Source organism: Mus musculus, chromosome 3 (assembly GCF_000001635.26).
Source record: "Mus musculus strain C57BL/6J chromosome 3, GRCm38.p6 C57BL/6J".
NCBI lineage: Eukaryota > Metazoa > Chordata > Mammalia > Rodentia > Muridae > Mus > Mus musculus.
The window spans coordinates 88712956-88732631 of NC_000069.6; the positions used below are offsets into that span (position 1 = coordinate 88712956).

General features: G+C 45.1%; 1 protein-coding gene across 6 annotated transcripts; it reads left to right on the top strand.

The window, feature by feature from the left end:
- Positions 1-3886: 3886 nt before the first annotated feature.
- Positions 3887-18093, top strand: Rit1 (Ras-like without CAAX 1). 6 transcript variants are annotated; one of them, XM_006501158.4, is made up of 6 exons: positions 3887-4014; positions 4371-4515; positions 4647-4703; positions 13040-13113; positions 13325-13516; positions 16157-17111. In XM_006501158.4, exons 1-6 carry the CDS (start codon positions 3892-3894, stop codon positions 16385-16387), a joined length of 822 nt encoding a protein of 273 aa, XP_006501221.1. In that variant the 5' UTR covers positions 3887-3891; the 3' UTR covers positions 16388-17111. The 6 variants fall into 6 exon arrangements, 5 of the variants coding, with proteins under 5 accessions (XP_006501221.1, NP_033095.1, NP_001156782.1 ...); NR_028056.1 differs by having other exon boundaries at positions 3899-4002; positions 4618-4703; positions 16157-18093; NM_009069.4 differs by having other exon boundaries at positions 3899-4002; positions 16157-18093.
- Positions 18094-19676: the final 1583 nt, after the last annotated feature.

A 19676-nucleotide genomic window follows, 5' to 3' on the forward strand; every position in this document is an offset into this window, starting at 1 on the left:
TGTATGTGTGTGGGAGGGATCAGATCCCTTGGAGCTGGAGTAATGTATGTAGATATGAGTTGTTGTGTGGCAAATGGGAATTGAAGCTGGATCCTCTGACGTAGTGCTTTTCCCTTTGAGTCATCTCTCCACCCCCTTAATATGCTTTTGTATTCATTGCATAAACCCTGCCCAACAAGAACATAACAGGCTCCAGCATTTGCATATGCTCCTTGAGCTGATAACTCTGAAAAATATATCCTTAATATAAAAGGATTTACAATTATTATTAAGTTACATGTTTTCTATTTTTTATTTTTCCCCTTCAGTGGTTTACTTTGTTTTGTTTTTGAGATAGGGTCTCACTGTATGCTCTTCTAGCCTCCAAGGGGGCCATGCAATACATATAGTTACAAATACATCCAGAGAAAAATAAATTTTTTTTTTTTTGAGACAGGGTTTCTCTGTATAGCCCTGGCTGTCCTGGAACTCACTCTGTAGACCACGGCCAACCTCGAACTCAGAAATCCACCTGCCTCTGCCTCCTGAGTGCTGGGATTAAAGGCGTGCGCCGCCACACCCGGCCAGAGAAAAATAAATCTTAAAGAGATTAATGAATACACTTTTGTTCCACAATGTGTGTAGCTGTCGGAGGACATCCCTTCAGGAGTGAATTCTTTCCTTCCACTGTGCTTCAGTGAATAAACTAAGCTCTTCAGGGCTGCGTGATAAGTACCACTAATAGCCGAGCCACCTGGCTGGAATACTGTGTGAAACGGGCTAGCCTCATTCTCCTAGATATCTGCCTGCCTCTGAGTCCAGAATTCTGGGATTAAGGATACCCACCAGGTTTGACCTTCCACCTGGTATTTAGCTACTGTGTAGCTCAGCGTAGTTACAACCGCTGCCTAAAAGGTACTCGAATGTTTTGTTGTCTCTTGTGCTTTTGGCAATTGAACCCAGAACTCTGTCTATGCTAGATAAAATTCTACCACTGAGATACATCCTAGGCACTTCCTCCTTTGGATTTTTGGAGACAGTTTCCTGTAGCACTAGCTACCCTGGAACTCTGATATGTAGACCAGAATGACCTTGAGAGATGTTTCTGCCTCTGTCTCCAGAGTGTTGGTATTCTGGGCATATGATATGCTACTGTGTCTGGTTACTTAGTTCACTCTCTGTTGGTTTTTTATGTATATGAGTACACTGTCGCTGTCTTCAGACACACTAGGAGAGGGCATCAGATCCCTTTATAGATGGTTATGAGCCACCATGTGGTTGCTGGAAATTGAACTCAGAACCTCTTGGAGAGCAAGTGGTCAGTACTCTTAACCTCTAGGCCATCTCTCTAGCCCCTTGCTCTCTTTATAAATTATTTTGAAGGCTAGGCATGGAGGTAGATCTCTTAGGCTAGGTGTACAACATGTGATTTACAGGACAGCCAGTACTATGTCCTGTATGACCCTATGAGAGAGAGAAAAATTAGTATTTTGAGACAGCATTTTTTTTTGTCACCACTATTTCTGTGAAGAAACACTATGATCAAGGCAACTTTAATAAAGCATTTAATTGGGGGCCTTGTAGCTGGCCTTAGCTACTTTGTGGGTTCTTTTTCACACCCTTCATCCCCCCAGTTTCACCCCTAACACTAGATAGGAGAGAAATGGGGGAGAGGGCAGAGAGAAATTAGGAAAATCCCTGAATCTAATTTCCTGTTTCTTCTTTGACCACAGCTACTAAGAAACCCCAACCAACCTCCGTAAACCACCAGCAGCCACCCACGCAGACCATCAGGCACAGCATTTATATACTATAAATAAATAAATAAAGTTCTAGAATTCCAAAGGTCACACAATTAATTGCAGAAACTGCAGCTGGTAAAACCATGCCTCTGTTAGAGCACAAGGCATGAGTTCAATTCCCAGCAAACACGTAGTAGCTCATAACCATCTGTAATGGGATCAGCAAGTCAAAGCTGCTGCAGTTCAACCCCATATCCTCACACCTGGGATTAAAACAGCTGCCTGAGACCACACCCAGTTCTTCAAAACTTGTAGCAACACAGGAAAGCACTTATCCCAGAACTCAGGAGGTGGAGGATGGGGGAATTTTGTATTTAAGGCCTGCCCGGGTTACATGAGACTCAGACCCTAAAAACAAGATAAAATAATTGTACTTGAAGACTAAGGCAAGATTGCTATGGTTTCTAAGTCAGCCTGTGACTTAGAACCCTAAACCATCCTTTCTGTTCCCTCCTGGTCTCCCTTCAGCACTCTTATGCTGAGACAGAAAGATCAGGCACTGTAGACTAGCTTAAGCTGCTCACCTATATCCTGGCTCCAGCAGAAAAGGGAAGTGGAGGTTGCAAGAATAATGCAGGAACGTTTCACTCCATGTGATGTGCAGAGTGGATGAAGCCCAGTTATGCTAATTTGTTTTTTATGAGACTGGGTCCCACATTGTAGCCTTTACTAGCTTGGAAGTCAAAAGAGACCCTCTCTGTCTGTCTTGTCTAAAGCTGGTCACAAACAGATACACACCTGCCTCTGGAGTGCTGGAATTAAAGGCATAAGCTATCTGCTTTTTAAAAAGGTGTATTTATTCATATGTATGTTTTTGCTTATGTGTATATATGTGCACCATTTGTATTCCTGATGCCTGCAAATGGTCAGAAGAGGGTTGTGGATCCCCTGAAACTGGATGGTTGTGGGCCACTGTGTGGGTGCTAGCGACTGAATCCAGAAGCAAGAAGTGTTTTTTGTTTTTTTTTAAAGATTTATTTTGTTAATATATGTAAGTACACTGTAGCTGTCCTCAGACACTCCAGAAGAGGGAATCAGATCCTGTTGCGGATGGTTGTGAGCCACCATGTGGTTGCTGGGATTTGAACTCTGGACCTTCGGAAGAGCAGTCGGGTGCTCTTACCCACTGAGCCATCTCACCAGCCCCCGCAAGGAGTGTTTTTAACTACTGATAATCTCTCCTGAGCTCTGCTTTTAAGACAGGGTTTCATGTAACCCAATGTCGAATTTAGCTGGTATCCAAGGTGGCCCTTGTACTGCTTGGCACAGACACCTTCCAAATGCTTGGTTTATATGGATGTGCTTGCATCCTATCTGACTTGTATTTGTCTTAATAATTTTAAAATTTAAAATTCTAACTAGAGGGCTGGTGAGATGGCTCAGTGGTTAAGAGCGCCACCTGCTCTTCCGAAGGTCCCGAGTTCAAATCCCAGCAACCACATGGTGGCTCACAACCATCCGTAACGAAATCTGATGCCCTCTTCTGGAGTATCTGAGGACAGCTACAGTGTACTTATATATAATAAATAAATAAATCTTTAAAAAAAAAATTCTAACTAGAATAACTGGATACCGCGATCATCTGGTTTTGGTTTCAAGAGCTTTTGATGTAACAGCGTTTTTGGAAAATGAAGCGCTGCTTTGTAGCAAGTACCATACCTACCCTAATGTAATTCTGTATTTTGGAAAGATTGAGGGGGTGTGGGTTTGTTGTGCTGTACATCTGGTGACAGATATTTTCCCTCTACCAGCAGCAAATAGCCCTAAGTTAATCACTTTAAAAGTATCTGTTCGTGGCTGGAGAGATGGCTTAGGTGTTAAGAGCACTGCTCTTCCAAAGGTCCTGAGTTCAAATTCCAGCAACCACATGGTAGCTCACAACCATCTTAACAAGATCTGACATCCACTTCTGGAGTGTCTGAAGACAGCTACAGTGTACTTACATATAATAAATTAATAAATCTTTAAAAGTATCTGTTCGATTAATATAACATCCATTTTTGTAAGTGCAAGCCTTGAGATTCGTATGTGACCAGAGGGCTTAGCGAGTTAGAGTTAGGCGCGGGGCGGAGCAGAGTATCTGTCAGCTGTGGGGGCGGGGCTCAGGGTCATGCCCCGCCCACCGGCGCCATCTTCCAGGACCCGGGCGGGGCCCTGGGCTGTGGGGCGCAGCTGGGAAAGGAACGCGGGTTACCACCCGGCCTCAAAGCTGGTTTCAGAGGTACAGGCTCAGGTGAACAGGGCGGGGGGGTGACGGTGGCGGGAAAGGTGGTGAAGTGGGGGAGCCACGGCCACCGTGAAAGAACGTGACAGTGTCAGGCAGCGCTCTGCACTCATCCGGCTCCTTCCTACTGGCACGCTGCCTCAATCTGAAGTTTTAAGTTCTTTTTAGTTTTCTGGAAAAAGTAAGTTTGGACATCTATGATCTGTTTTAGGACTGAGACTGATTGTGAAGGGCGAGGATGTAGGGCTTCTTAGCGTTCTGCAATGAGCAGAGTAGGCCATGGTGTTTGGGGACGGAAGAAGGAGGCTCTCACTGTGGCCCACTGTTTCCATCCTGGATTGAATGTTCTGTGCCTTCTCCTCTAGGAGGCCTTTCCCAGGGGCCCAGGACTGCCCCGGAGGACAATGGAGTCCGGAGCTCGCCCCATTGGTAGCAGCTGTAGCAGCCCTGCAGCACTCTCCCGGGAATACAAACTAGTGATGCTGGGTGCCGGTGGAGTTGGGAAGAGTGGTAGGTAACCATTTCTGTTTGCCACACAACGTTTGAAAAGCAACCCAGATGGGTTACTGGCTCTTGTGCAAAATTGATAGCTAAAATACTTCCTGGTCACAGTGTCCTGAGTTGCATCTCTTGTTTTGAAGCCATGACAATGCAGTTCATCAGCCACCGATTCCCAGAAGACCATGACCCCACCATTGGTAAGTCAGCTCCTTGTTTATATTTCCAGATACAGCCTGGGAAAGTATCTCAATAGAGTTAGAGCTTAAAAAGTAATATTTATATCCTAAGCTTGTTTGTGTATGTAATTCATACTTACTTAGAGACCAGAATAAACATTTGAGTATTTATTTTAGACTTCATATGCACATTTATGCTATCTTTAGTCTTCAGATTACATTGGTAGACAAACTGTCTTTTTTATTTAAGGACATATAATGTATTGTTAGATTAAAGGAAAAGTTTAACGACCACTCAATGAAACCTTTTCTTGCTGTCACTGTTCAGGGTCTGACATGAGACTAACCCTGAAGGATGAGTCAGCTGGTTTGAACTTCCACAAAAGGAAGCAGAAAAACAAGTAGAGCCAGCCTGCTGAACTCTTAGAACCAATCTTCCACTTAGAGCTCTTCCTTTATTTCCTTATCCTTGCAGCTCATTATATAGTACTGTCTTCTCCTGTGTCTTTGTCATCTTTGGCTGTCATAGGTTGGTGGAATGCTAGTGGGGTAAATCTGTCTCCCTGACACCCCCACCTGGGGATGGAACCTGAGACTCTAGCCGAGCATACCATGCAAGGGCTCTGCCACATCCCCAGCCTTGTTTTCTCTTGTTTTAAGTTGTGTTATTGTCTTCCTTGATAACAGGTCAAAGCCTAAGCTAGCCTTGAACTCGTAACACTCCTTCTGCTTAGTCTGAGAGTAGAGGCATGAACCCCATGCCCAGTTCTGTAGTTCGTGGATTATATTGTTGTTATTAGCTGCTATCTGCTATAGACTGAAATGTTACAAAATCATAAGGAAGCAGTTTTGATTCTGAGTGATTATCTTAAAGAAATGTTGGGCTGAGGAGGGCACAAAGCTCTGCCATTAGCTGGGAGTGATGACAGACATCTGTAATGCCAGCACTTGGGAAGCAAAAGCAGGAGGAGTGTGCATTCAGCACCAGGCTTGGTGGCATAAAGGTTGGCCAAGAGTAATGGTAAGATCCTCTGTCAAAACACAAACAAAAGCCAGCTGATCTCTGCCTATGCTCATTTTATTCAGCACATACATCTGTGGGGTTGGGAAAACTAGAAATACTTCTAGTCTTTTGTTTTTGTTTTTGTTTTCAAAAACAGGGTTTCTCTCTGTAGCCCTGGCTGTCCTCAAACTCAGAAATCCGCCTGCCTCTGCCTCCCAAGTGCTGGGATTAAAGGCGTGCGCCACCACTGCCCGGCTACTTCTTGTCTTTTTAGCGAACTGCATGGGAGTTCTTCATTTCTGTGTTAGGGATCAAGCCCAGGACCGCACAGGCTGAGTCCATGCTATACCACTGCACTGCATCCCAGCTCTGCCATAGCAACCTTAGTACACTGTTGCAGAGACTCAGACTGTGCTATAGGAACTCCATGAATAAAATCAACCCAGGGCTTGGGATCAACTTCATTCCAGGCAGTAGCTCCAGGCTGCCCGTGTGCTCCCAGTGCAGAGGCCAGATTCAAAGTGTCAGCTTTAGTGTTTCCCCACTAGAGGGAAGTGATCTGTGCCAAGTGGCCAGGCGGGTCAGTATCTACTCTCTGCTTGTAAGGGTGAGTGTTTGTCACTCCTGCCCTCCTGCACTGCTGGCTCCTGGGTGTGGGAAGACTGGCTTTCTACACCCACCTAGTTATTCTGCCCTTGTTTATAGTGAGAACTAGCCACACCTAGAGATTGGCTGGAAAATGTCACATGGTCACCTCAGTTGGGCTCAGAGCCCAGACCTTGAGCTCAGGCCACAGAGTGTAGTGGCCCATGTCCTGACTTCAGTCCTTGGTAGAAGGGTAGATAAGTTATGTGCCTCCTTTGTTTTGGTTTCCTATACAGGTTTGTAGAACAATCAAAATAGGCAGAATTTTCTTTGGCCGTGTCCAATGTTGTCTGTTTTCTTGTGCTGTGATGTAATCCTGAGCAACTGCTCAGGGCTCATCTCTACCTCATTAACAGGCACCACTGATAGTCTTTTATGTTAGCATGGTAGCTAACATGCAGTAGAGTGAAGTTTAATGGTCGTCATACAGTTTGAGATGTGAGCTGCAAAAACAGTAACAAACTTGGACATATCTATGGATTTGCCACTGAAGAAGCCCATGCACCCTGGGACTTACTGTAATGGGAAAGTGAGGGCTCTGCGGCTGAGGAGCATGTACCAACCGATAACTCTTGAATAAGGATCTCACTCTGCTCAGGTCTCTCTTCACTGCAATCTGTTTAGATAACCTAACTATGACTTAGCATCTGTGGTAATGATGCTTGCCCCAATAGCCTGGTGACCTGAATTTATGCAAAACCAATGGAAAGATGGAAGGAGAGACTGGACTCTACAATGTTGTTTTCTTGGTCTCTGTATACATACTGTGGTACATGTGGGTATGTATACACACACACATACACAGAGTCAAACATATACACAATAATAGAAATAATCTGTAAATAAACAAAATAAAAACCAAGAGAACTCCAGAAGCAACCCCTCATTTCTTCTGTATATTTTTGGAAGTGACATTGAACATTGTTTTTCTTTGTGGTGCTTGGGTTGAGCTTTGGGGGTTGTGTAGACAAGCACTCAGCTATCAAACTATGTTCCCCAGCTTTCTTCTATTCTTCTGCCCTAAGAAGCTTTCGTTGGTTTGTCTGCTATGTTGTGGACTGAGCTGAAGGCTGTATATGTCTTCTGCAAACACTCTACTGCAGATCTGTATTCCTGCCTCATAAACTCCCTCTCTTCTTTAGGATTTATTTTTATCTTGTGGGTATGAATGTTTGCCTGTATGTTTGTTTATGCCCCACAGTGTGCCTGGTGTCTGCAGAAGCAGAAGGACATTGGGATCTTGGGAACTGGAGTTCTACAAAGCTGTGAGCTCTCATGTGGGTTTTGTGAGGCAAACCTGGCTCATCGGCAGGAACCCCAAATCAGTCCATCTTTTGCCCTGTTCTGCTGCTCTCTCGGAATCGTGAGATTCAGCAGTCAATGCGCATGTGTCTTGAGCACACAGTGGACAAACAAAATTACAACTACAGAAGTGACCACATGTGTATACTCACCTGTAAGCACAGACGGACATGTGACTGAAGTTAAAATCCAGTGTCGGTCCCAGCCACTAAGTTGATTTCAAAATTTAGCAATCTTGCCGGGCGCACGCCTTTAATCCCAGTACTCGGGAGGCAGAGGCAGGCGGATTTCTGAGTTTGAGGCCAGCCTGGTCTACAAAGTGAGTTCCAGGACAGCCAGGGCTACACAGAGAAACCCTGTCTCGAAAAACAAAACAAAAAAACCAACTTAGCAATCTTAACAGACAGTGGTCTGTAATTCAAGATGCATTGATTACATCGGCTTCTTTATCTCTGAAGAAGAGTCAGCAGCAGGGATTGATTTTTAAACATTAGGGACCAGTGAAATGGCTCAGACGGTAAAGGTCTCTGTCACCAAGTCTGCCCCGAGCTTGGCCCCATGAACTCATATGGTTACTGCAAGGAAACCAGTTCCTGTTCTCTTCTTGCCTCTGGAGCCTCCTGTGCCGTGGGCTGGCAAGTTTGTTCAACTTGAGTCCTGTCCTTCAGTCTCACATGGTAGAAAGAGGAGCAGCTCTTGAAAGTTGTCCTCTGAAGTCCATATGCACTGTGTGACATGTGTGTGCCCATGTATACACACAAACAATTTTAAAATGTGAAAAGGAAATATTTTGGGATATATGCAGCCAGTTTTTGGTTTTGGTTTTGGTTTCAAGATAAGGTTTCTTTGTGTTGCCCTAGCTGTCTTGGAACTTGCTCTGTAGACCAGGCTGGTCTCAAACTCACAGAGACCTGCCTGTCTCTGCCTCCCAGGGGGTAGGATTAAAGTTGTGCACCACCCTGTCTGGGAGTTGCTCCTTTTTTTTTTAAGGTTTATTTATTTTTATTTATATAAGTACACTGTAGTTGTCTTTAGACACACACCAGAAAAGGACATTAATCCCATTACAGATGGTTGTGAGCCACCATGTGGTTGCTGGGAATTGAACTCTGGAAGAGCAGTCAGTGCTCTTAACTGCTGAGCCATCTCTCCCGCTCCTAGACCTCATTTCTTTATGTTTTGGGGGTGGGTAGTATTTAGGGTAGGAGTGGAGTCAGGATCTTATGTAGCTGAGGACAGCTTTGAACTCTTGGTTGTGTTCCTCCACTCCCCATGTCCTAGGATCATTGGCATACACAACTCTAGCTGCCACTTGTAGCATGGCACATACCTGACGTCTTATCTGCTGAGGAAGGATGATTGTAAGTTCAAGGGCTAGATTTGCTTATTTAAGACTCTCTCAAAAATAAAAATTTCCTTGGGCTGCTGAGGCAGGAGGCTAACAAATTGAAGGACCATCTGTTCTCCAGATCAAATTAAAGACTAGCTTGATCAACTTAATGAGACCGCATAGTGTCTTGCCACAAGTTAAAGATTAGGAAGGGTTACAGTGTGAAACCCCGCAGCGAAAGGAAACAAAGTAAGAAAGAACTCTCTGTAGAGCTCACTGATAGAGCTTGTCTTTCAGAGGCCTTGGGTTTTCTCTTCAGAACATTAAAAGGAAAAAGTATCAGGAGGCAGATCTTAGTGAGTTCCAGGTCAGCCCAGTCTACATATCAAGTTGGCCATTCAGGGCTACATAGTGAGACCCTATCTCAAAAACAAAATATAAACAACAACAACAAAGTGAAATTAAAAATTTTTTAAAGGGCTAAGATATTTCCTGCTTGCAGGAGGTGGTGCTCGCCTTTAATCCCAGCACTTGGGAGGCAGTGGCAGAGGCAGGTGGATTTCTGAGTTTGAGGCCAGCCTGGTCTACAAAGTGAATTCCAGGACAGCCAGGGCTATACAGAGAAACTCTATCTCAAAAAACCAAAATATGCTCACAGTCAGCTAATGGATGGATCATAGGGCTCCCAATGGAGGAGCTAGAGAAAGTAGCCAAGGAGCTAAAGGGATCTGCAACCCTATAGGTGGAACAACATTATGAGCTAACCAGTACCCTGGAGCTCTTGACTCTAGCTGCATATATATCAAAAGATGGCCTAGTCGGCCATCACTGGAAAGAGAGGCCCATTGGACTTGCAAACTTTATATGCCCCAGTACAGGGGAATACCAGGGCCAAAAAGGGGGAGTGGGTGGGCAGGGGAGTGGGGGTGGGTGGATATGGGGGACTTTTGGTATAGCATTGGAAATGTAAATGAGTTAAATACCTAATAAAAAATGGAAAAAAAAACCAAAATAAATAAATAAATTATATATATATATATATATATATATATATATATATATATATATATATCCTGCTTGTACCACGTGCTAACACCCTGACTTTAGTCCTCAATATTACAGCTAACAGCAATGTGCAGAAAAGAACTTTGTTTGCAATGAAGGGGTTATAACATTTTCTAGGAAATAATAAACCTGTGAGGGATGCTTCACTGAATGTAGCACACTGGCTGTTCTTGTAAGGTCACAGATTTAGTTCCCAACAACAACATGGCAGCTTAGAACCATCTGTAACTTGAGTTTCAGAGGATCTGATGCCCCCTTCTGACCTCTAAGGCATCCAACAAGCACTTTCAGCCAAAACACTCATATGCATAAAATAAAAAACAAAACTTTTAAAAAAAAAGCAGGCATTGATGCCTAGTGACTCTACCCTTTAACCCAGTACTCTGGGCTGAGGTGTGGAAGATGCCCATGGCTTTTCAGTCCGGTAGCCCTGGGGTTTCATTCTGGCCCCATTGCTAATTAACTGTGGTTTGAAGAAGATATCCAGTGTTTTAGGATTGGCTGTTGGTTTGTTTTAAAGAGAGAGTCTCACCTGTGACTCTCAGCCTCACAGAAGTCTGCCTCCCTCTGTTCTCCTCACCCCATGGTGGCATTGAGGATGCGCTCCCGCACACCCGGCCTGCCTCTGTACCACCACCCCCGGCCTGCCGACGACGGTCGATTGCTGGAAAATGGAAAGAATAATAATACTCTATTGGATTATTGTGACTATTAAGTATTTACTGTGTATGATTTAGCCTTATCTCTTGTGTGTTCTTTAATAATTGATAATTGAGACTAAGGGTGTGTACCACTATGCCCAACAGTCAAAATATTTCGTTAGTATGTGTGTGATGTGTGTGTGTGGGGGGGGACTTATGCCACAGCACATGTGTGAAAATCAAAAGGAAAACTTTGTGGGTCCTGTCCTCTCCTACTTTTATGTGGGTTCTACTCAGAGCCATCTTTGATGGCCCCTGGCTTAATATTTTAAAAGAAATTCTTTCAGAATTCTTATGGTGCTTTTAATAAGAATGACCCCACAGGCTCATGTATTTGAATGCTTAGTCAACAGGGACTGAAACTGTTTGAAAGGATTAGAAGGATTAGTAGTTGTATCCTTGTTGGAGGAAGTGTGTTACTGAGGGTAGGCTCTGTGTGTGTGCTCTCCCTCTCCCTCTCCCTCTCCTTCTCCCTCTCCCTCTCTTTCTCTCACCCCTCCCCTCCCCCTCCCCTCCCCCTCCCACTCTCCCTCCCTCTCTCTGCCTATGTATAAGGTTGTAGCTCTCAGCTGTTGATCTACTGCTATGCATGCTGCTATGCTCCCCATCATGGTGGTAGTAAACTAACTGTTTGTAGCTAAGTCCCCAGCTAAATGCTTTCTTTCATAACAGTTCTTTGGTCATGGTGTCTTTTTACAGCAATAGCCTTCTCTTTTCTCTGCCTGCCTGCCTGCCTGCCTGCCTGCTTTCCTTCCTTCCTTCCTTCCTTCCTTCTTTTCTCCTTCCTTCCTTTTTTTTTTCTTTTTTTTTCTTTTTTCTTTCTTTTTTTTTTTTTTGTGGTTTTTCAAGACAGGATTTCTCTGTGTCGCCCTGGCTGTCCTGGAACTCACTCTGTAGACCAGGCTGGCCTCGAACTCAGAAATCCACCTGTCTCTCTCTCTCCTGAGTGCTGGGATTAAAGGCGTGCACCACCACTGCCCAGCTCGCTCGCTCTTTCTTTCTTTCTTTCTTTCTTTCTTTCTTTCTTTCTTTCTTTCTTTCTTTCTTTCCCTCCCTCCCTCCCTCCCTCCCTCCCTCCCTCCTCTCTCTCTCTCTCTCTTTCTTTCTTTCTTTCTTTCTTTCTTTCTTTCTTTCTGTTTTTAAGACAGCACCTTCCTTTGTAGCCCTAGCTGATCTAGAGCTCATCATGTTGACAAACATAACCTTGCATCCACAGAGATACTCTTGCCTCTGATTCTTAAATCCTCAGAGTTCACTTCTAGCCTAAATTTATAGCTGTGAATAAGATACATGACCGACCATGAATAAAGGAAAACCTATTATATACCCTAACCTATATATTTTAATGAATTTAATAACATCCTGAGAAAATTAGGCACATAAAAACAACTTAGGAGCCAATGAGATGGCTCAGCAGATAAAAGCATTTGCCCTGCTAGCCTGGTGACCTGATTTCCATCCTGAGAATGTATACAAAGGTATAAGGAAAGAGGCAACTCCACAGACTGACCCATGGCCTCCATATGCACCCATATGCACATCATGTACACACATCCACATCAGTGATAATAGTAAGACGGGCGTGGTGGCGCACGTCCACTAGGGAGGCAGAGGCAGGCGGATTTCTGAGTTCGAGGCCAGCCTGATCTACAGAGTGAGTTCCAGGACAGTCAGGACTACACAGAGAAACTCTGTCTCAAAAAACTCAAAATAATAATAATAATAATAATAATAATAATAATAAACAACTTTTAAAAAGAACTTTGGTGGACTTGAAAGCTAAAGCATTTGCTGTACAAGTCAGAAACAGAGTTCATTTCAGTGTTAAATCCAGAGAGCAAGCTGCCTGGTGAGACCCAGTGGCAACCCTGTGTGTCCACACACATGTGTACCCACACACATGAAAACAAACACAGGAATAGGATAGTGCCTGGGAGTATATATAGCTCAGTAGTAGTAGGAAACTCGCCTAACATTTGAACCTCAGGATTCGAGGTCTGGCTCTACCAAATACACAGACAAATAAAAGTTAGGTGGGACCAACTCTTCTGTGGGACAAGTTTTAAGGTCATGGCTTCTTCCTGCATGTGAGGGTTTGATTTATTTGTTTGTTGGTTTTTGGTTTTTTTTTTTGAGAGAGGGTTTCCCTGTGTAGCCCTGGCTGTCCTAGAACTCACTTTGTAGACTAGGCTGGCCTGGAACTCAGAAATCCCCCTCCCTCTGCTTCCCGAGTGCTGGGATTAAAGGCGTGCGCCACCACCGCCCAGCCATGCCTTGTGTTCTTATAACAGACCTTTCTTCCCTCTTATAGAAGATGCTTATAAGATCCGGATCCGCATTGATGATGAACCTGCCAATCTGGACATCCTGGACACAGCAGGACAGGTACTAAACCCAGAACCGTCTGAGCAGTGTCTCTAGGACAGGGAGCAGGCTTCTGTGGACAGTGTCACTAGCTTGTCTCTTAATTTTCCATGCTATGCCTCAGGACAGCAGGTAACTGGCATACATGCTGTTTCTTCACTCTAAAGCAGCCAGTGCGCGTGTGGAAGTCTGCGCTTCAGCGATGCATTCTGGATCTTTTGTTTCCTTCTAGGCAGAGTTTACAGCCATGCGGGATCAGTATATGAGGGCAGGAGAAGGATTCATCATCTGTTACTCCATCACGGATCGTCGAAGTTTCCACGAAGTTCGGGAGTTTAAACAACTGATTTACCGGGTCCGACGCACCGATGATACACCGGTGGTTCTTGTGGGGAACAAGTCTGACCTAAAGCAGCTGAGGCAGGTGAGGAAGGAATGTCTGCGTACTGTGGGTAGTCATTTTGCTTTTTGGTTTGAAGATTGCTTACCCCTAAAATAGAAAATGAACATTAGCATCTCTTGGCCTTGGACATGTCCCTCTATTAATTTCTTTTACTATAGGTAAAATTTAGGTTTTGGAAATCAGTACACAGGAGTTTAGACAGTTAATGAGCTATCTGTGGCACGTACCTGTAACCTTAGCATTTAAGAGGCTTAGCCATACATTTAAGGCCAGCCTGGGCTACATAGACCCTGGCATAGGTAGTTAATCAACAAACAAGCGAATAGCAATAGAACACTGATTAAGTAAAGAATCATGAGCTGTTCATTTCATCGATCTTCAGAAATCTTTGGATGTGGTTTAGTGGTAGCGCTCCTGCGTAGCATACACAGGGTCCTGGGTTCAATCCCCAGTACCACAAAATAAAAATTTTAAATTAAGCCGGGCATGGTGGTGCACGCCTTTGATCTCAGCACTCAGGAGGCAGAGGCAGGCGGATTTCTGAGTTCGAGGCCAGCCTGGTCTACAGAGTGAGTTCCAGGACAGCCAGGGCTATACAGAGAAACCCTGTCTCGAAAAGCAAAAAAAAAAACAAAAAAAAAATTTTTTTTAAATTAATAAAAGCTAGGGCTAATAAGAGATCTCAGATAGTAAAGCACTTGCTGTGTCCTGTAAACCCAGTGGCCTAAACTCAATCCTGAAATCCACATAAAGGTAAAACAAGAGAAGAGTTGCCCAGAGTTGCCCATTGACGGTGATGCATGTGCAGGGCCATGCAGGCCCCGCACACAGTGTACACGCACAATAAGTGAGTACTTTAAAAATAATAATAATTATAACTAGAGGGTTGGAGAGCTAAGGGAAGAGTTGATAGCAGTGGCTGTTCTTGCAGGGAACTTGTGCTCCCTACCCAGCACCTGCACGGTGGGGCTCAGAGCTGTCTGTACCCCGGATCCATGAGCACCGTCCATGCATGTGGTCTACAGACATACGTGCAGGCAAAACACCCATGCACATAAAATAATAGTAAGAAAAATTATATACAAAAAAAAAAAAGCTAAAGTAAAACTTCAGAAATAAGAGAAATGATTGAGGGTTTTTCCGATTTTATTTTTAAAACAAAACAAACAGGGTGTCACTAAGTTGTCTTGGCTGGCCTGAAGTGCTCTGTGTAGGCCAGGCTGGAATCGGACTGGCAAGTTCCATCCCTCTGCTCCCCAAGCGCTGGGATTAAAGGCTGCGCCACGCGGTGCCCTTCAGTCTAGCAGTGATTTGAATGGAGTGGTGAAGTGTGCACCCACGGCTGCTACCTGAGCAGAGTCTGGCAGACAGGTCTCCTGGGACGTAGGAAGCCTCTAGGAGTCCATATGTCAAACCCTCACTGCCTGGAGGAGAAAACAAGAAGCAGTCTCGCTATCCAGAAGCAGGGCAAGTATTGGACTTCCGTAGCCCAATGCCTCATGTTGGCTTCTGACAGGTCTGTGCTGGCTGGAGCAGGTGTCTTCTTCCCTTATGCTTTTCTTCTTTCTTTCTTTCTTTCTTTCTTTCTTTCTTTCTTTCTTTCTTTCTTTCTTTTTTAAAGATTTATTTATTCATTTTATGTAAGTACACTGTAGCTGTCTTCAGACACTCCAGAAGAGGGCGTCAGATCTTGTTGCGGATGGTTGTGAGCCACCATGTGGTTGCTGGGATTTGAACTCTGGACCTTCGGAAGAGCAGTTGGGTGCTCTTACCCACTGAGCCATCTCTCCAGCCCTATGCTTTTCTTTCTTAAGAGCAGTAGTGTAAAGAAAACTACCATTATCAATATTCATATTTACTTGATAATTATTACCTTGAAAGGCTAGACCCCAGTCCCATCACTAAAGTGATTGTAGGAGGCCTGGGTTCAGTCTGGTTTTCTGTTTTTTGCTTTTAAACCTAGGAATGGCGCTGTGTGCTTGCAGTCCCAGCACTGGGGTGGGACAGCAGATCCTTTGGATTTCCTGGCCAGCCTACCTGGCAAGCTCCAGGCCAATGACAGACCTTGTCTCAGAAAAGTAAAACTGCAGGCTGTGGGATAGTTCAGTTGGTAGTGTCTGCTCATCATTCAGGGAGCTGGACATGGTGATGCACAAGGCAGAGGCAGGTGTGACCGAGGCCAGCCTGGTCTACAGAGTGAGTTCCAGGACAGCCAGGGCTACACAGAGAAACCCTGTCTCAAAAAAAAAAAAAATTATGGAGGACTCCCTAGGCTCTATCCCTGCATAAACCAGGCTCATGGCACAAACCTATAATTCCATCATCGTGGGGTAGAAAGTTTAGAAGTTCAGAGATGTGCTTGGCTATAAGACTGTGTTTAAAGAAAACCTTGAGGATCAGATTGTGAAATCAAATCGCTAGAATTAAATCTGTATTTGAAACACTTGGCAACCCTAAAAAGAACAATCTTGAAGTACACTAGAAGTAGAATCATGTAGTGTGAAGTCATGTAGTACCCCCCTGTGTGTAGGGGCTGTGTATTCAACTGGCACCGTCCAGTGGGGGAGGGGCTGTGCTGCTAAGGATGTCCATTTATTCTGTGACAGTTGTCACTGCTGCCTGCTCTGCATGATGCATTTTCTCCTGTTTGTGCCTTTGAAGGTCTCCAAGGAAGAGGGATTGTCTCTGGCTCGAGAATTCAGTTGTCCCTTTTTTGAGACCTCAGCTGCCTACCGTTACTACATCGACGACGTTTTCCACGCCCTCGTCCGGGAGATCCGTAAGAAAGAGAAGGAGCTAGTACTGGCCATGGAGAAGAAGGCCAAACCCAAGAACAGCGTATGGAAGAGGCTGAAGTCACCGTTCAGGAGGAAGAAAGACTCGGTCACCTGAGTGAAGTGGGCTGTGCTCCTGTGAACTGCAGTGCTCCTTGTGCCTGCTGTGAACTGCAGTGCTCCCCAGTGCAGTCCTGTAATCTGCAGCAGGGAGCACGTCCTCTGCTCTCTGCTATGTGGTTATTCTAAACGTCACTGGCCAGGGGACTCGCCTACTGAGAGCTGTCATTGACTTACTGTCTAAAGCCCTGTGCTCCGTGACTCCCACGCATGAACTCATCAGGGCCGTGTCTACTCCTTAATTGTCACATTAGAATTTGGTCGGCCATTGTTTTGGTTATGTTGCTGATGTAAATTTGTGTAAATGGTTTCTACCCTGGAGAGTGTGTGTACCGTGTGCACTTGACTAAGGTCACAACAGAACGTTGTGTTGTATTCTCCCCACCACCCTTCAACCTGAACTTCCTGCTACTGTCTCACAGAAGGACATCTGCGTTGTGTAGCCACACTGTGCGTCCTGGAGACAGAGCAGAGATTGAGTAGGGAAACTGGCGTGAAAGGTGAGCAGGCGTCTGCGGAGCGGATTCCTGTGGTGGACCGTGGAGTGCAGAGGTTTAGGGAGATCCTGCCATTGCTCACACAAGAAGACAGAGCCGGAAACATGCAGGGTCAGACCAGTGTTCCTACAGTGAGCCCCAGAACTGCACATTTGACCCAAAGGCACTCAGGTGGTGAAAAGAGACAGAAGCGTATTTCTCTCTGAACATGCTTGGCTCCCCCCCCCCCCCAGTGTCTGCCTTTCTTTACCTGTGAGGCCTGGTTCTGGATCTGGGACCATTGCTGGATGACTTGAATCTTAGTGAAGTCCTTTGTTGGGCTATGGGCTAGCATGTGGCTCACTGCTGTAATGCTAGTATTTCAAAGTCTGAAGCAGGAGGACTCCCATGAGGTTGAGGTTACCCTGGCTTATGGAGCGACAGCCTGTCTCAGAGAAACAAGAGCACAAGTAAATGAACACAAATCCTTCCTTAGGACCACTGCACCACAGGCCTTGTCCAGTGTTCTATCCCCTCTGAAGAGTCAGGCGAGGCCTGATGGCTTTTAGGCCTTTCATTCAACCAATGTCATTGTCCAAACAGAAGAGACTCAGGAGTCTGAGTAAAATTGTGTTCCCTTGCCCTGAGCAGTCCTTAGACTCAGGGCTTGAAGGTCTGTGGTGTCTCTGTCCGATGGAGCAGTCTTAAAGCTTTAGTCAGCACAGGCCTAGCAAGGCCCTGACAGCCACATCGACTGAAGATTGTCAAGGCGATAGAAAACCACTGCCAGAAAGACCTGTAAGAAGGGATTTGTTCTATACGAGGCAACTGCAGTGAGTGCTTTTAAGGCTATCCCTGTCGCACGTTGGATCCTGGATAAGCTAGTCCCTTCGTTTGCGTTGAGAATTGGCATGCAGTGTGTGTGAGCCGAGGGCCTCCTCAGTGTTCCACAAGCTTCAGGTCATCAGGTCGGTCCAACTGAAGGCATGAAAATCAAGTGTTCCCTGGAGTTTTGAAGCGAAGATTCAGGGACAAGTTGAAAGGCACTGAAACTGTGTTGAAGCCAGATGAGTAATTATAAGTAACTGTAATCGGTAGGGAGACATGTTTTAACCTGGATATGTTAGAAAAGTATCACGTGCCACCTGGGAAGAAGTTCTTTTCTGGCAACTGTCACACTCACACATGAAGGCAATCCGTGCAGCACAATACAAGATGTTTAAACAAGGTGTCAGATTTTTTTTTTAACCTATGAGTGGATAGAAATGTCTAGAATCATCTTTTTTTAAAGTACACTCAGAGGGCATGGCTTCATCTTCATTTCTTTCTTTTTTTTTTTTTAAGAACAAAGGCTTTTTAAATTTAATTTTATTTATTTATTATATGTAAGTACACTGTAGCTGTCTTCAGACATTCTAGAAGAGGGCATCAGATTTCGTTATGGGTGGTTGTAAGCCACCATGTGGTTGCTGGAATTTGAACTCAGGACCTTTGGAAGAGCAGCCAACACTCTTAACCACTGAGCCATCTTGCCAGCCCTTCACCTTCATTTCTTTGTTTACGTATTAACACAGTGACTGCATTCCAATATTTTTTTTTTTAATATTTTGTGTGTGTGTGGGGGGAGATTGTCTGAAGTCTATCTCAGTGCTTACATACAGGGAACCAGACCCTCTAGCTAGTGTGATAGTGTCTGTCCCTTAGACCTGGGAGATGGCATCCAGGAAAGGTCAGAGGCTCTGAGGGAGGGTTCTAGGGACCTGTTGCCACCTCCATTCTGAACAGCAGGTTGCCTAGTGCTGGGAGAGAGTCATCCAAATCTTTCAGCAGCTCAGGCAGCTGGAACGGTAGGGGGCAGTTCATCTACTGACTCAGCTGGACACCTTGTCTGAAGGACAGAAGAGCATCATGGGAGAAGATCAGTGAACCGTTCATGTTCATGGAAGATGACAAGCTGCACTCTCTCACCAAGATCCTGAGGTGGAACAGCTAGTGTAGCCACCATTGATAAAGCTTATGAGGCTTTCGTGAGGGCCTTTCTAGGTCAGAGAAGTGAGATCCTAACCATTGGGGTGTTCCGTTGGGGTCTCAGCCAAGAACCTGGCTTCAGTCAAGATATCTCACACTTTCCCCCTATAGCAGCACCACAATCCAGCGAAAGGGCTCAGTGGGTAAAAGTGAGCAAGGTGAAGGTAAAGGCTCACCCTCTAACCTGAGGGTGATGTCAAGGATCTACCAGGAAGTTGTCATCTGTCTTCGCTGTGTCATGTGTCCTGATCCCACAAAATAAATAAATAAAAGGAGGTTCAAAGACAAAAAACACCAGCAGGGTGGAGGTGGCAGCACATGCCTTTAGTCCCAGCAGTCAGTGGGCATTCTCTAAGTATGAGGGCAGCCTGGTCTACAGAGAGAGTGCCAAGACAGTTAGGGCTACACAGAGAAACCCTGTCTAGAAACTGCCTTCTTCCCCTGAAGTGGAAACTTAAGGGTTCTTTGAAAAGTCAGTTGGATGGTGTTTTGCTGGGTCTAACATGGGAAGGTACATTTTGCTGAAGCAGACACAGGAGAGAGGATGTTCTACTAAAGCAAGCACGTGAAAGCACACGTGATGAAGGATTCTTTGTTGACTATACATACGTATTGGTTTGTCTTACACTGCATGGGTGAGATGCATTTGCCTGGATGCCATAGAAGGGCACAACAAAGGATTCTGGTGGTGTGCTGCAGTTTGTTGCTGCTTCCAAGGACTTGGGCTGATTGGATGCACATGCTGAGGAAAGAGCTGTGTTGAGGCAAGACACATAGGGGACA